The 16,796-nt window shown below is 37.8% G+C and overlaps 4 protein-coding genes across 7 annotated transcripts in view; 1 reads left to right on the forward strand and 3 right to left on the reverse strand.

Annotated features, from left to right (window-relative positions):
* Positions 1–16,796, forward strand: part of LOC129798801 (uncharacterized) — a 29,470-nt gene that overhangs the window by 7,308 nt on the left and 5,366 nt on the right. The window lies entirely within an intron of this gene.
* Positions 1,956–11,782, reverse strand: LOC129798809 (juvenile hormone esterase-like). 3 transcript variants are annotated; one of them, XM_055842167.1, is made up of 3 exons: positions 10,959–11,652; positions 2,623–3,146; positions 1,956–2,558 (listed from the first exon to the last, which is right to left on the reverse strand). In XM_055842167.1, exons 1-3 carry the CDS (start codon positions 11,629–11,631, stop codon positions 2,067–2,069), a joined length of 1,689 nt encoding a protein of 562 aa, XP_055698142.1. In that variant the 5' UTR covers positions 11,632–11,652; the 3' UTR covers positions 1,956–2,066. The 3 variants fall into 3 exon arrangements, with proteins under 3 accessions (XP_055698142.1, XP_055698140.1, XP_055698141.1); XM_055842165.1 differs by lacking the exon at positions 10,959–11,652 and adding an exon at positions 4,327–5,191; XM_055842166.1 differs by lacking the exons at positions 1,956–2,558; positions 2,623–3,146 and adding exons at positions 8,027–9,018; positions 9,086–9,609 and having other exon boundaries at positions 10,959–11,782.
* Positions 5,638–7,966, reverse strand: LOC129798808 (juvenile hormone esterase-like). The gene is made up of 3 exons (XM_055842164.1): positions 7,294–7,966; positions 6,251–6,780; positions 5,638–6,193 (listed from the first exon to the last, which is right to left on the reverse strand). Exons 1-3 carry the CDS (start codon positions 7,964–7,966, stop codon positions 5,702–5,704), a joined length of 1,695 nt encoding a protein of 564 aa, XP_055698139.1. The 3' UTR covers positions 5,638–5,701.
* LOC129798807 (juvenile hormone esterase-like) lies at positions 12,311–14,962 on the reverse strand. Of its 2 annotated transcripts, XM_055842163.1 has the most exons (3): positions 14,031–14,962; positions 12,995–13,524; positions 12,312–12,937 (listed from the first exon to the last, which is right to left on the reverse strand). In XM_055842163.1, exons 1-3 carry the CDS (start codon positions 14,701–14,703, stop codon positions 12,446–12,448), a joined length of 1,695 nt encoding a protein of 564 aa, XP_055698138.1. In that variant the 5' UTR covers positions 14,704–14,962; the 3' UTR covers positions 12,312–12,445. The 2 variants fall into 2 exon arrangements, with proteins under 2 accessions (XP_055698137.1, XP_055698138.1); XM_055842162.1 differs by having other exon boundaries at positions 12,311–13,524; positions 14,031–14,857.

Below are 16,796 nucleotides of genomic sequence, written 5' to 3' on the forward strand. Positions count from 1 at the left end.
AAGCTGTGCGTAATTTAAAGCACATTTACCGTTTTTTGATCGAGCTGTGCGTGATTTAAAGCACATTTACCGTTTTATGATTGAGCTGTGCGTGATTTCAAGCGCATTTACCGTTTTTTGATCAATTACAGAATTTTGTTCAAGCTTGAAAAATAAAAGAATATATATATAATCGAAAAAAATAATTTCAAGATGATAAATTACAAATATACCGTCCTAAAATTATTGTAAGATGTTTACTATACTGTGATTAAAACTGATTTTAAGTTAGGTTGTTTTTTAGTACGCGACATGCAATGTTGTCATAATTATTTTAATATTTTTGGCAAACTTTATTGAGTATTTGTGATAATTGTAATCCATAATGAAGAGAGCGAGGACAAGTACCACAATTGCAAAGAAAGTGGAAGCCGTCGAGCAATTTCAATACTAAAAGTCGTTAATAATTTTAAAAAATGACATGGACTATAGTCCGACCCAAGTGTCAAATCTGGAGCCAAATATGGACTATAGTGAGACTCTACTGTAATATAATTGAACTCCGAATCTTTGGGCCAATTTAGGCACCAAATGTCCGTATTTATTAATCTTATCCTGCCACTTGTTGTCGAGTCCCGTCCCGTCCTTGTGGCGGACTGTCACATCGACAATTTGGAGCCCTTCCAGATTTTGTACAATGAGGTTGGGTCTAAGACGGGTCCCGAGCGGTAAGGTGATCGGAGCCTCCTTGATGATTACAATCACGGGATCAACAGAAGTCATTTCTGAGACAATGAAATCACGGATCCTGTCGTGGCGATCAATGCGTCTCCGTTTGGTGTAGAGACACATTCTAAGTATGTGATCTAGAGTCTCCAAGATTGATCCATATTTACGACAATTTATATTTGGCTGTGGACCGAAGGGCCACTCAGTTTTCCAGCATGTTTGTTCGCATAGTCAACGCAGTAAGGAAACCGCTTGGTTTCGGCATTTCAGGTCGAAAACGCCAGCTGTTACCAAGGCAACTGTCCCTAAACTCTGCAGTAGCGGATCCCTGGACTTCACCTTCCGTCCACTGCATCAGCATTTTTTTTCTTAGAGTTCTGCTTGGAGGCCTCTACTTGCGCCGATACCACAATAACCTGTATAATGACACTGTCCACTACTTCCTTCATCGTTTTATGGGACGTCCTCCCATTCTTGTCCCTTCAGGTTCACTGTTTACTAGTTTCTTAGGCATCCTTTCAGCTAGAATTCCCTGGATGTGTCCCGGATATAGTAACTCTCCACTAACTGTTTCCCTGGCTAGGCCATAGATCGGTCTCAGCATTAGTCTCTTGAAGATCAGTAGCGATTGCTTTTTAGCTTGAGCTATCGATACTACCTCTAAACCATAAATGACAATGGCCCTCACCCTCACTATTGTTTTACATATTACGATCTTCGATGACCGGGATATGTTTCGAGAACGGAATATTGTTGATAGAGCATGAAAACATCGATTCCCAGTTGCAATGCGTTCTTTGACCTGCATCTTCACATTGTTGTCAGAACTCACTGTGGATTCGAGGTATTTGAAGTTTTTGGCGACTTCAAAGTTCCAAGAATCGAGTGTGAGACCGGTTGCCATGTATTTTGTCTTTCCTTCCTTGACTTTGAGTCTGTTGACTTTAATCTTTGACCTTGAAAACCCTTTTATTAGGAATTATTCAACCGTATTTTCGTATATATACGAAATGTTCGCCTCAGTCATCTTTAAAACATATCAAAAAACTTTTTAAAAAAAAACTCTCACGACGCGTTTTCGGGAGTTCCAAAAAACATGGTTTTGGAGGGGAAGGAGAAGAGTGCTCGAAGGTTCCAAGTCTTTGATTCAAAATTTGAAACTTGGTAAAAAGGAGCACTGAAGAAGGATACCACCCACCCCATTCAAATTCGATACTTCATTCGGGAGTAATAAATAGACACTAGTATTACTAAGCTGAGCCAAATCTATTTTTATTTCGTTTATCCCAAATTTAAAAAGACACAACAAAAACAGCAAAATGTCAAACAAATTTCATGACGGTAATATCCAGATTAACTTAATAGTGCGAAGTAAGCTGATTCCAAAGATAGACTTGATCAAATTCTAAATGGCACGATGGTTCGACAGTCGCTTGATTGTGCAAAACTCGATTGACATATTGAGTTTGATTGCCAAACTCTTGATACTCGCAGAAACCATTTTTCTGGAAATTGTGATTATCACATGGAGCCAGATGTGACCACTGTGTAGGCATTCCGGTTACAGCAAAGTTAATATGTGTATCCACGTAAATGTTCTTCACTTGATAATCAACAGATTTGTAGTGGAAATCCATAAACAGCGATGGAAATCTGAAGAGATAGAGAAGATCATCGCTGAATCCCGTACCGAGATTCACGTCATAACCTGTAAAGACTTTAGTGAAGTGATTGGGCCCGTTGAAGTTGAATTTATCAATTGATAGTGGATATTTTTGGGTATTAAAGTTACGAACGTAGCATTTGACTGTGTTGTACAGAGACTGCTCGAAATATCTGGTTGTGAATATCTGCAATAAAATAAAAATTAAATTTTAATTGTCCGCTATAAGCTAAAAGATAGGGAAACTTTACATCCAAATATGTCCAGATATTGTAATCTGTGACTTTGCACTTTCCGTCCTTGAAATAGTAGTGTTTTACGTCAGGAAGGTATTTTGGATCAACATTAAGAGCATCAGCAAGATTTTTCTCAACATTCAAATTGAACTGCTTCCTGAGACGTTTATCGAGAAGAACTCCAGCTCTCACATTTCCATCATTCTGAGTAAAGGTGACATATAGTGGCTTCGGCTCAAAATGTCCTAATTCCCAAGCTTTTAGTGGATCTTTTGTAACGTACGCTTCGTTGCAGTTTGGTTCAACAACTAGTCGATAGTAGTCATCTTTTTTCCAATAAGGTACCATATCGGCCGCACTTAGAAGAAGTTTTGCATCAGCTTTTCGGAGTTTTTCAGTGAGTTCAAGTGTAGAGAGTTTTTCAGGATATTGCACTCCGATCAATTTGGCATGATCAAGGAATTGTTCGTAGGGGTCGTCATAGATAGCTGCATGGTATAGAAATTTGCAGCTCTTCAGGATTACTTTTTGGAAGAGTTCTGAAAGTTATTTTAGGATAAGCCAACGTTGAATGTTAGATTTCAATTCTGTGTTATCATTTTTGTTATATATGTCTTAATCGCGGCATATAATAAACTCTACTAATTCTTGTCTGTAATGCATACATCTTAGGTAACCGCCCGGAGGTGCCTTATCTCTGCAGTTTGTACTCGCGATTTTACTTTTTATACCGCGTGGTTGGCGTACCGATCGGACGCGTATCAGGTTGCGAATTCGAATGGCCGTAGTTGGCTCTAGAACTGGCTATAGTTCTATAGAAGTCCTTCTTAGTGAATACTAAATCGCGGGCCACCCCAAAACCCATGTCTCCTGCGCAAGGAGGCCTGTGACATCAGACTTGCACCCTATTTCACTCTCATTCTGCTTGCAAAAAACTACAATAAAGAGCCTCAGATTACATATAGATTACACTGGAAATTACCTACGGGAGACAATGGACAAGCTATTGCTTCAACCGCTAGTCTTGCGGTCGAAGGTCACTAGAGAAACGGAAGAGGCTCTGGAATGACATTGGGTTTGGCAAGCCTACCACGACGACAACGGCATTTCAAAATGGCTACATAGATACTCAAATTTTAATGCCACCTAATTTTAAGTCACTTGACATAAGATTTCGTGTTCGATTTCAAAATGTTTCCAAGTTCGAACTTGAACATCGTTCAACCATCTCGTACTTTATTGTTTCCAAAATTGTAGTTCCTTCTATGGTTTTCTTTTCAATTTAACAAGGGGTCTGATGTACTAACGGTTTACCGGACGTCAGTAAGGTTTGTCACCTTATATCATTCTTTTGATTTTCATAGTTTGCATAATTCTATTAGAACTGTTTCTAAACTTCTTATCAACGTTGATGAAGTACCTAAGTTTGATCTACCGCAGAGTTTTAGGAGAAGAGAACTTTTACATCAGTTGATGTATTAGTCGTACGTAGATAACCTATTCTACACTTACACATTTCATACACCGATATTATAGTTATGATGACATGTTTCACTTACAAAATGGGAAGAGCTATTCAAGGCCCAAAGCTCGACGCGTTGAACTTTGCCCATTTAGCTAGTTACTAACTACTATTCACGTCGTTGTATGAATTTCATCATTATTTGCCAAATCAGCAAAATTTGGTTGTATTATCATGAAGAAAATTTTACTACTTACGTGAGGTATCATGATTGAGCCAGTGATAAACGGCAGAAATTGCACCTGTCCCAGCTCCCATAAGTGTTACACAGTCACAATCGCCTTGGAATGCTCCAATATTTTCCTTAACCCACTGAAGAGCTAGTCTTTGATCCTTGAGGCCAAAATTTCCTAAACAATGCGTGTCGCCTGAACTCAGGTATCCGAATGGACCAAGACGACTTTGAACAACAACAACTATTACTCTCTCGGTATCCATAAAGTAGTCTGGTGAGAGATTCTCGGGACTCGTGTAAGAATTAGTGAATGCACCGAAACCAAAATAGACAATAACTGGTAGTTTTTCATGGGGTTTTCTGTTGCATGGTCGATATACGCTCAGGTAGAGGCAGTCTTCGTCACCTCTTACATATGAATTGCCACCATTGTAAACTTTCTGCAGACACTCGCTACGTGGATATGTAGCATCATAGGCATTTTTCCATGCATCGCAAGGAACAGGATTACAAAATCTCAGAGGTCCAACAGGTGGTTTGGCATATGGTATACTATAGAACGCTTCATAAGGCTTCTCATTTCCATTAACGACTTTCCCTTTAACGTAGCCATAATTGCATGAAACTGACACATAATCATTCACACAGTATGATCCGTGTATTATTGCGAGACAAATAAAGATTAACACTTTCATTTTCGCTGCACTAAATTCAAGAATCTACTGCACTGTTGTAGGGGAACTTCTTATTTATATAGAAACTTTTTATTACAAAATTATGAACGTGGATCACGATTTAGTAATACGAAGTTATTGCCCAGCAATAGTTCCCCGACTGTTACTAATCGAACGTACTTCAACTGTTACCAAGTCTAGATATCGTTGATTGGATTGATAACTATACTAACTGCATTTTGTGTGTGTGTGCTTACCGACAAATGACATATATTTTTTATATTTGCCGCAACACGTATTCTTTTGTAGTACTACTGTCGTTCACCTTTCTTTCTGCTCTTATGGTATGCGACTAGGAACATTATCTGACACTCAAGAAAATGAAATAATAACCAATAGCTAACCTACTAAGGCAATAATGATTTAATCTGTTACCTATTAAGCTACACGAGATTTCTTAAACATACCCTCTTGTACTGAACTCAAGTAGTGTTTTGAGGAGAACTCTTTAGCTTTGTGACGGTATCCTTGACAGTCATCCAACTTCTTTCGAAACAGTTACAACAATATAAAAAATGAAATGCACAGTGAATCCAATTGAAGGGCTACATGATATGACTCGCAATTAGGAGCTTAGGAGAAAATAAAATTAAGGAGTGTTGGCTTTTTCTGAAATTTTATTCATGTCATATTGCAAACATATATACAATATCCGGATTCAATTTAATGATGTGATGAAAACTGGTTCCAAAAGGAAACCTGATCAATTTCGTAGTAATTAGATGGTTCGACAGTTGCTTGGCTGTACTCATCTCCAAAAACGACTTGAGTTTGATTTCCAAATACTTGGAACTCGCAGAAGCCGTATTTTTCAAAGTAGTATTCATCGCAAACATTCAAATCAAACCATTGATTGGGCCAACCAGTTACGGCAAAGTTAATATGTGTATCCACATAAATGTTTTTCATTTGATAATCAACGGATTTATAATCAAAATCAGGGAAGTGGGATGGAAATCTGAAGAGATAGAGGAGATCATCGCAGAATCCTGGGCCGAGATTCACATTGTAACCTCCGAGGAGTTTAGTGAAGTGACAGGGTCCGTTAAAGTTGAATTTATCGATAGATATTGGATACTTTTGAGTGTCAACGTTGTGAACGTAGCATTTGACTGTGTTATACAGAGATTGGTGGAAGAGTCTTGTTGTGAACATCTGTAATAAAATGTTGTATTTAATAGAATATTGATGTCTTAAGATACGAAAACTTACTTCCAAATATGTCCATAAATTCTCATCTGTGATTTGACATAGTTCACTATAGAAGTAGTAATCCTTGACGGATCGAATGTACTTTGGATCAAGGTCAAGAACTTCTGCAAGATGTTTATCAACATTTAGATTGAAGTAAGGTCTTTGTTGCTTATTAAGCAGAAGTCCAGCTCTAACATTTCCATCGTTCTGAGCAAATGTGATATATAGTGCCTTAGGTTCAAAACATCCAGTTTCCCATGCTTTTCTTGGATCCTTCGTAACGTACGCTTCATCACTTTTAGCCTCAACAACTGGTCGGTAATACACAAACTCATCAACCCGCCAAAAGTCGAACTTATCACAAGCGCTCAGAAGAAGTTTTGCATCAGCTTTTCGGAGTTTTTCAGTGAGTTCAAGTGTAGAGAGTTTTTCTGGATATTGAACTCCAATCGATTCGGCATGATGTAGGAATTGTGTGTAGGGGTGTTCAAGGAGTGCCCACGGTGCGAGAACATCGCCATTCTTAAGGATTACCTTCTGGAAAAGTTCTGAAATGTATTAAAGGAGAGTAATATTACTTGTTACATCCTAGATATGTAGTTCACGGTTAATTGAAATGCACTAGGACCATTTTTGGGGTTCGAAGCTATGAATAACGAAACACACTACAATTTTATTGTAGCAAAAGGGTTCATTTACTGTAACGAAAATCAGTCACGTTATCAAACTATGTTTCGCTACTTGGATAAGAAACGGATAGTGTATCTGGTGGGGATCAGTCGCTAGATAATGGCTGTCACTAGTTAATGATTTTTCATGGTTTAATCGATTGTTAAAGTTAGTCATCCTGTTTGATTGACAATGTTTATACGACAACAGAATTGGCTTGATATCAAGTTGATCGTTGATTAAGATCAGTTCAATGTTCGATCAGTTCTATTAGTAATCCTTAGTTGCACAACTGTTGAGGTACTTGGTAACCAATGAGTTATTTCTATTTAACATCTTGCCAAATCAGCAAAACAGTCTGTTCTTTTCGTGATGAATATTTAACGACTTACTTGAGGTGTCATGATTGAGCCAGTGATAAACAGCAGATGCAGCACCTGAACCAGCTCCCATAAGTGTTACACAATCACAGTCACCTTGGAAGGCTCCTATATTGGAATTGACCCACTGAAGAGCTAGTCTTTGATCCTTGAGACCAAAATTTCCTGAACAATGCGTGTCGCCTGAGCTCAAGTAGCCAAAGACACCAAGGCGACTTTGAACAACAACAACTATTACTCTTTCGGTATCCATGAAGTAGTCTGGTGAGAGATTGTCAGGACTTGTGTAGTCAGTTGCGAATGCACCAAAACCAAAATAGACAATAACTGGAAGTTTTTCATGGGGTTTTCTGTTGCATGGTCGATAAATGCTCAGGTAGAGGCAGTCTTCGTCACCTTTGATATATGAATAGGCTCCATAATAGACTTTCTGGAGGCACTCACTACGTGGATACGTGGCATCATAAGCCTTTTCCCATGGATCACAAGGAACAGGACTGCTAAATCTCAGAGGCCCAACAGGTGGCTTAGCATATGGTATACTATAGAACGCCTCATAGGAGTTCTCATTCCCAGGAACGACTTTCCCTTTGACGTAACCATTATTGCAAGAAACAGACACATACTTATCCACACAGTATGATCCGTGGATTATTGCGAGACAAATAAAGATCAACACTTTCATTCTCACTGCACTAAGCTCAACTGACTAATAAAATCCTTCTGGATGAAATGAATGAATCTCTTTCTGTGCTCAATCTTTTATTTCAAAGTTGTGAATGTGTGTCGTGACTTGGTGATACCTAATCATTGCTATCAGTTGCTAATTTGAATTTACATGTTTTTTAAATATCTGATGAAGTCGTGTTTATGGATTTCGTGACTAATATTTTGCAATATCCTTTCGAGCTACTTAAAGTGTCAAATTTGAAAAAATAGCCTCAGAGTCATAGATTATTAATTCAAGATTCTTTGACTCTAACTAATTCAGAAATATGTATTTTTTAATGGGTTTTGAAATCATGTTACTAAGTTTCGTTACAATATGTGTCTTTCTAATGCAGAAAGAAAACGATGCGTCTGTCAAGAAGATGATCTTGTACTAGGTGCTCAACTAAGTTCGTACCGTTTTTCAGCAATTTCAGGAAAAAAACAAAAAAAAATAATTGTAAAAAAATTAACAACATACAGAGGAAAAACACCAAAAATCAAACAAATTTTGTGATAGCAATATCCATATTTAACTTAATTGTGAGAAGTAAGCTGATTCCAAAGATTGACTTGATCCAATTCGAAGTAGTTAGATGGTTCGACGGTCGCTTGATTGTGCAAAACTCTGTTGACATATTGAGTTTGATTGCCAAACTCTTGATACTCGCAGAAGCCATATTTCTCGAAATATAGGTTATCACATGTAGCCAGATGTGACCATTGGTTAGGCCAACCAGTTACGGCAAAGTTGATATGTGTATCCACGTAAATGTTCTTCACTTGGTAATCAACGGATTTGTAGTCAAAATCCGTAAACAGCGATGGGAATCTAAAGAGATAAAGAAGATCATCGCTGAATCCCGTACCGAGATTCACGTCGTAACCTGTGAAGACTTTAGTGAAGTGACAGGGTCCGTTAAAGTTGAATTTATCGATTGATAGTGGATATTTTTGGGTATTAACGTTACGAACGTAGCACTTGACTGTGTTGTACAGAGACTGCTCGAAATATCTGGTTGTGAATATCTGCAATCAAATAAAAATACAATTTTAATTATCCACTGTAAACTAAAAGATAAGGAAGAAACTTTACATCCAAATATGTCCAGATATTGTAATCTGTGATTTTACAATCTCCGTCCTTGAAGTAGAAGTGTTTTACGTCAGGAAAGTTTTTGGGATCAATGTCAAGAGCATCAGGAAGATTTTTCTCAACATTCAAATTGAAATGCTTCCTGAGGTGCTTATCGAGAAGAACTCCAGCTCTCACATTTCCATCATTCTGGGTAAAGGTGACATATAGTGGCTTCGGCTCAAAATGTCCTGACACCCAGGCTGTTCTTGGATCTTTCGTAACGTACGCTTCGTTGCAGTTTGCTTCAACAACTAGTCGATAGTATTCGAATTTTTTCCAATATGGTAACATATCAGTAGCACTCAGGAGAAGTTTTGCATCAGCTTTTCGGAGTTTTTCAGTGAGTTCAAGTGTAGAGAGCTTCTCAGGATATTGCACTCCAATCAATTTGGCATGATCAAGGAATTGTTCGTAGGGGTCTTCAAGGACAGCTCCATGATAAAGAAAATTGCCACTCTTGAGGATTATTTTTTGGAAGAATTCTGAAAAATATTTTAGGATAAGTCAATGTTGAATGTTAGGTTTCAGTTCTGTATTAATATTTGTTTATATGGTTCATATATTTATCGCGGAACATAATGAACTACGAATTTTTAGCGGAACGACATTCTTAAGAAGTTGATTCGAGTAAGTTAATTACTCAAATCCTGGCCTTGTAAGCTACAAACTTCACCGTATTGCAAATCTTCTCCCGACTGGTCAGTCTGATATACTCATCTTCTTTTTTATTAGTGCTCTATTTTGGTGTCTTTAATCAAAGGCAACAAAACTCCAGGTTGGGGTGTTTTAATGACGGAGACAGGACAAATGGAGTCCCCCAGAAATATCATTATTTGTATCCAAAATGTCAGACGGTACTGGAAGTGAATATGGTTCTCTCAGTCCTCCTGACAATATCGACAAATCTCTTCTGTTTTTCTAATGCTTAGTCTTTTAAGTGGGCGCCCAGAGTGTAGTGTTCCGTAATCACGACAACTATTTTTTTTTAAACTATGTCTTGTTAAGATTTGGGAACTGTTGTCTCTGGTTGCTATCTGGTTTTAGGGTTACCTTTAGCTTTTACCACGTCGAAGACCAGGCCGTCGATCAATGTATCTTGAGAAGGTTTTTGGTACGGTTTCCAGAGTAGTACAAGTAGGCGGGCCAAGGAAGGTGTGATATCGAGAGTGTCCATCTGATTGAGCTCACTCTAAACAGGTGAAGGAAGTCTCGGACAAGCATCCCTAGATTGCGTTGCTTCTAGGGATTTGTTTAGGCATGAAATTGAGCACAGTCTTGGTTTACACCACATGACCCATGGTTGCGCGGAAGTTTCTAATTCGTAGCTAACCCTGACAAAGGTCTCAACGAATCCCGCTAGGGCGTCTAATGATCTAACTCCACCCGGTAGCGTGATTGGTCCCGTCTTCTTAATTTCTGGTGTTTGTTTTTTTTTCAATTTCACATGGAATCTGATGTATTAATGCTTTACCAAAGGACAGTAAGTTTCCATTTTATATCATTCTATAGATTATCACTGCTTCACATACTTTCTTAAGGCTATTTTAAACTTATAATTACCGAGGACAAAGTACCTAGGTCTTAGCTACTCTTGTGCTTTTGGGGATAGGAAATTCTAGCATGAGTTTATAATCTTAAGTCAAGATTTGTTAAGACAACATGTTTCAATCAGTGCGGAGCTCTATCCTAGGTATAAGGCCCGAAACGTTGTATGATCTAGAATAGATCAATACTTTCGTTGTTTTTCATATCGTCGTCGTGCAAATTCTTTTTTATTTGCCAAATCAGCAACATTTGGTTGTATTATCATGAAGAAAATTTTACTACTTACGTGAGGTATCGTCATTGAGCCAGTGATAAACAGCAGAAATAGCACCTGAACCAGCTCCCATAAGTGTTACACAGTCACAATCGCCTTGGAATGCTTCAATATTGTCACTGACCCACTGAAGAGCTAGTCTTTGATCCTTGAGGCCAAAATTTCCTAAACAATGTGTATCGCCTGAACTCAGGTACCCGAAGGGACCAAGACGACTTTGAACAACAACAACTATTACTCTTTCGGTATCCATGAAGTAGTCTGGTGAGAGATTCTCGGGACTCGTGTAAGAATTAGTGAATGCACCGAAACCAAAATAGACAATAACTGGAAGTTTTTCATGGGGTTTTCTGTTGCATGGTCGATATACACTCAGGTAGAGGCAGTCTTCGTCACCTTTGACGTAAGGTGTATTTCCATAGTAGATTTTCTGAAGGCACTCACTACGTGGATACGTGGCGTCATAGGCATTTTTCCACGAATCGCAAGGGACAGGATTGCTGAACCTCAGAGGCCCAACAGGTGGCTTAGCATATGGTATACTATAGAACGCTTCATAAGGCTTCTCATTTCCATGAACGACTTTCCCTTTGACGTAACCATAATTGCAAGAAACTGACACATAATCATCCACACAGTATGATCCGTGGATTATTGCGAGACAAATAAAGATCAACACTTTCATTTTAGCTGCACTAAGTTCAGAAACACACTGCACTGTTATAGGGAACTTCTTATTTATATAGAAACTTTTTATTACAAAATTATGAACGTGGATCACGATTTAGTAATACGAAGTTATTGCCCAGCAATAGTTCCCCAACTGTTACTAATCGAAAGTATTTTAACTGTTACCAAGTCTTATATCTTTAAGTGTCTAAATCGATTTCGTGACATTATTTTCTATGACGCTTTTTGCAACAGTTTGAATAAAGAAGAAATTTTAAATATATAATAATCTGATGTGCTTTTGTAAATTTTGCATTTGCCCTTAAACTTCATGCGAGCGACAGATATGCACCTTAAACTAAGTCTTTCGTTCGGGCTCTGGGCTCTGATATCAGACTTTGACTTTGAACATTATCTGGGCTTTCGAAAAAAAGAACGAACGACTCAAAAGAGTCTTTTGTGCGCTATTTAGGTATACGAGATTGTCTATACATCTCTTGTTGATAGTAATACCCGTAATACCATTTGGTCCATTTACAGAAATATGAAAGAAGAATGCGTGTTGAATACAGTTGAAGGTTTGAATATTTCGAAATTAGGAGGTTTGGATATTTGAATAGCCCGAATAGCCTTTTTGATTCTTTAATGTAAAGATTATGATAGTTTCAAGGCCCTCACTCTTGCTTGATTTATTTCGCACAAAAACCAAAATTAAGGAAAGCTGGCGTTTTTTATTCAGAAATTTTATTCATGCCATATTGCAAACATACAGAACAAAAACGGCAACAATTAAAACAAATTTATTGACAGACGCAATATCCGGATTCAATTTAATGATGTGATGAAAACTGGTTCCAAAAGGAAACTTGATCAATTTCGTAGTAATTAGATGGTTCGACAGATGCTTGGCTGTACACATCTTTATAAACAACTTGAGTTTGATTTCCATATATTTGGAAGTCGCAGAAGCCGTATTTCTCAAAGTAGTATTCATCGCAAACATTCAAATCAAACCATTGATTAGGCCAACCAGTTACGGCAAAGTTAATATGTGTATCCACATAAATGTTTTTCATTTGATAATCAACGGATTTGTAATCAAAATCTGGGAAGTGGGATGGGAATCTGAAGAGATAGAGGAGATCATCGCAGAATCCTGGACCGAGATTTACGTCGTAACCTGTGAAGACTTTAGTGAAGTGGCAGGGTCCGTTAAAGTTGAATTTATCGATAGATATTGGATACTTTTGAGTATCAACGTTGTGAACGTAGCATTTGACTGTGTTATACAGAGATTGGTGGAAAAGTCTTGTTGTGAACATCTGTAATAAAATGTTGTTTTTAATAGAATATTGATATCTTGAGAAATGAAAACTTACTTCCAAAAATGTCCATAAATTCTCATCTGTAATTTGACATAGTTCACTATAGAAGTAGTAATCCTTGACGGATCGAATGTACTTTGGATCAAGATCAAGAATATCTGCAAGATGTTTATCAACATTGAGATTGAAGTCAGATCTTTGTTGCTCATTAAAAAGAAGTCCAGCTCTAACATTTCCATCGTTCTGAGTGAAGGTGACATATAGTGCCTTTGGTTCAAAACATCCAGTTTCCCATGCTTTTCTTGGATCTTTCGTAACGTACGCTTCATCACTTTTAGCCTCAACAACTGGTCGGTAGTACGCAAACTCATCAACTCGCCAGAAGTCGAGCTCATCATATGCTCTCAGAAGAAGTTTTGCATCAGCTTTTCGGAGTTTTTCAGTGAGTTCAAGAGTAGAGAGTTTTTCTGGATATTGAACTCCAATCGATTCGGCATGAAGTAAAAATTGTTTGTAGGGGTGTTCAAGGAGTGCCCACGATGCGAGAACATCACCGCTCTTGAGGATTACCTTCTGGAAAAGTTCTGAAATGTATTAAAGGAGAGTGATATTACTTATCACATCAAATTTGCGATCTGTAATTTGTATTTGTGAGATATGCAGGAGCGCTGTGTTTTAGGCTTGATTCACTGTAACGAAAATCAACCAGGTTACCAATGTTTCGCTACTTGTTTAAGAAACGAATAGTGCGTCCCCACCAATTGCTAGAATGCTCAGAAGATAGTTAATGATTTTCAATGCCTAATCTGGTTGTGTCTGTTTATGCGAGGATGCGGCTTGATTTCAAGTAGGTTTTGAAGAAGAGATCTTTGATTATGATATGAGGTTTCGTGTCAAATCACACGTATGAATCAGTTCTACTAAACTTATAATGAAAATTCACTTAATTCCTATTCTGATGTACCCGTTTATCAATTCTTTCTTATACAACTGTTGAGGCACTTGGTAACCAATGAGTTATTTCTATTTAACATCTTGCCAAATCAGCAAAACAGTCTGTTCTTTTCATGAAGAATATTTAACGACTTACTTGAGGTGTCATGATTGAGCCAGTGATAAACTGCAGCAGTAGCACCTGAACCAGCTCCCATAAGTGTTACACAGTCACAGTCACCTTGGAAGGCTCCTATATTGGCATTGACCCACTGAAGGGCCAATCTTTGATCCTTAAGACCAAAATTTCCTGAACAATGCGTGTCGCCTGAGCTCAAGTAGCCAAAGACACCAAGACGACTTTGTACAACAACAACTATTACTCTTTCGGTATCCATGAAGTAGTCTGGTGAGAGATTGTCAGGACTTGTGTAGTCAGTTGCGAATGCACCAAAACCAAAGTAGACAATAACTGGAAGTTTTTCATAGGGTTTTCTGTTGCATGGTCGATATACACTCAGGTAGAGGCAGTCTTCGTCACCTTTGATATATGAATAGGCTCCATAATAGACTTTCTGGAGGCACTCACTACGTGGATACGTGGCATCATAAGCCTTTTCCCATGGATCACAAGGAACAGGACTGCTAAATCTCAGAGGCCCAACAGGTGGCTTAGCATATGGTATACTATAGAACGCCTCATAGGAGTTCTCATTTCCAGGAACGACTTTCCCTTTGACGTAGCCATTATTGCAAGAAACCCACACATACTTATCTACACAGTATGATCCGTGGATTATTGCAAGACAAATAAAGATCAACACTTTCATTCTCACTGCACTAAGCTCAACTGACTGTCTAATAAAATCCTTCTGGATTAAATGAATGAATCTCTTTCTGTGCTCAATCTTTTATTTCAAAGTTGTGAATGTGTGTCGTGACTTAGTGATACCTAATCATTGCTATCAGTTGCTAATTTAAAAATTCGTGGTTTTAAGTATTCAGCGGTGTCGTGCCAATGGATTTCATGACTAATATTTCACATTATTCTCTGATACCAATTAGATAAGGAGTCAATTCTAAATGAAAGAATAAGTCCCACAGACAGGATTTTTTAAATCATAATTGTAATTGGTTACCAATACTAACATACGTTTCTTTTTTTTTTGAATATTTGTTGATATTGTGTAAGTGGATTTCGTGATACGTTTTGTGCAATAACGTTTAAAACAATGCGCCTGTCAAGGCCGTTACACAATGCAGATCGTGACCTTTTGTACTAGGTTCGAACATGATTTTATCTAAGGTTTAACCATTATTTTGAATATAATTACGCTAAGGCGTCTATCGGCTAATCCTCAAGTCTGTCAAAGCCCTTACTATAGCTTCTTTAAACTCTCTCCAAAAACTTCAGTTATCTTCAAAATCTAGAACTTGATTTAGAGGTTATCCAGATGGGTGTTTCATTTACATTTACTAATGACCTTGAACTACTCTCCAAAGTGGAATTTCAAGGTTAAAGGTTTAAAAAATATTGTGCAGTCTATGTTTACGCCGAGTAGGGTAAATTTGGATTTATTATAAAAGTAATATAGATCGTTCAAAAGCTTAAATGACATTTAACTGTAAGGAATCAGACAATGAACTGATTTTTTTTGTCTCAAATGTAATGTTACTGTAATGGTTATTTACTTTCACTTACCCTTAGAGTATGAATCGGTTAAAATCGTTTATGTACTTGTAAATATGACACGATTTCTGAGTTGGACTGCTACTTTATTGCCTTTTAACCACTTCTTTTAATCATTGTTTCTAGGTCTAAGGTAATTATAATTAGCTGAGATTCTTTACAATCTCAGCTTTTGTAGTCACAGGTGTAATGCGACCTCGTAAGATTGGGCGCAAATTTAAGATTTACGCGTTTTGTTTTGACACTCATAGATCACGAATATTATATGTATGCGCTAAAAATCGATTTTCGTGGACGTCCCGTCCGGAGTACAAACGCTTCTGGAGAGAGAATGGAAAGAGATATCGACAAGCGGTTTTCGGCAAATGTTAAATGTCGATGGGTGGCTAGAAGTAGGTGATGTCAGATCCACCCACCACCTTTCCTTCCGCCATTTTGGATTACCCCTAATTTTTATTTTCTCAATAACTCAGCCCCTATGGCATCGATCGATCTCAAATTTTAGTATGTTATAACTGGTTATAACCTACGGTTAATGGTTAATGGTATAATAAAATGGTTATAACCTAAGAGCTTTCGATCAGTACCAAATTTAAGGTACCCCGACCCCCCTAACCCGAACTAGAAGGGGTTAAATATTCATTTTTCGAATGGAAATATCTCCGGTTCTAATTATCGAAATTCGAAAAATTTTAGTGTTTTGGAAAGGTTTCGTGGAGCACTGCAACACTCCAATTTCATCCTATTTATTTAATCGTAGGTCCGATAAATCGAAAAATCGATTTTCGAACATTTAATTCCGAAAACTAGACGATGCTTTTTCTTTAAATTTTAGTATGTTGTAGCTGAGGTCGAGACCTTTCCAACGGTGGGTCGCACTCCTCCCTCGATGTTCCCTGAGCTATAATCAAAAATGTCTTGATCTGACTGCATTTTTAGTGTTTCTGAAGCGATTTCGATGAAATTTTAGTATATATTGTATCTGAGATCGTGATCTTTCTAACGATGGGTCCCATCCGTTTTTACACCAACCCACTGTATCTGGACCCTTACTATATCCATATGGACCGGACTCTATCTCTAATGTTTGTTAACCGATTTCAATGAACTTTTTTCTCTTCCGTTGGCCTTCTGCACTCAGACTATTTAAAATTTGACGCGATTCTTTACCCCCAAAATTCAATTCACAATAGAATTTTCACACTTTCGAGGTCGCCTGTAGAGAATCTCAGC

The sequence above is a fragment of the Phlebotomus papatasi genome, chromosome 1 (assembly GCF_024763615.1).
Source record: "Phlebotomus papatasi isolate M1 chromosome 1, Ppap_2.1, whole genome shotgun sequence".
In the NCBI taxonomy this organism is placed as follows: domain Eukaryota; kingdom Metazoa; phylum Arthropoda; class Insecta; order Diptera; family Psychodidae; genus Phlebotomus; species Phlebotomus papatasi.

What these genes read in the sequence shown, in the direction of transcription:
- LOC129798808 (XM_055842164.1), bottom strand. Translation starts at nt 7,966, where the DNA reads ATGAAAGTGTTGATCTTTATTTGTCTCGCAATAATCCACGGATCATAC. An exon ending in GCTCAATCATGACACCTCAA is followed by an intron (nt 6,781 to 7,293) that starts GTAAGTCGTTAA and finishes AATACATTTCAG; the next exon opens with AACTTTTCCAGAAGGTAATC. An exon ending in ATTTATGGACATATTTGGAA is followed by an intron (nt 6,194 to 6,250) that starts GTAAGTTTTCGT and finishes ATTTTATTACAG; the next exon opens with ATGTTCACAACAAGACTCTT.
- LOC129798809 (XM_055842167.1), bottom strand. Translation starts at nt 11,631, where the DNA reads ATGAAAGTGTTGATCTTTATTTGTCTCGCAATAATCCACGGATCATAC. An exon ending in GCTCAATGACGATACCTCAC is followed by an intron (nt 3,147 to 10,958) that starts GTAAGTAGTAAA and finishes AATAACTTTCAG; the next exon opens with AACTCTTCCAAAAAGTAATC. An exon ending in ATATCTGGACATATTTGGAT is followed by an intron (nt 2,559 to 2,622) that starts GTAAAGTTTCCC and finishes ATTTTATTGCAG; the next exon opens with ATATTCACAACCAGATATTT.
- LOC129798807 (XM_055842162.1), bottom strand. Translation starts at nt 14,703, where the DNA reads ATGAAAGTGTTGATCTTTATTTGTCTTGCAATAATCCACGGATCATAC. An exon ending in GCTCAATCATGACACCTCAA is followed by an intron (nt 13,525 to 14,030) that starts GTAAGTCGTTAA and finishes AATACATTTCAG; the next exon opens with AACTTTTCCAGAAGGTAATC.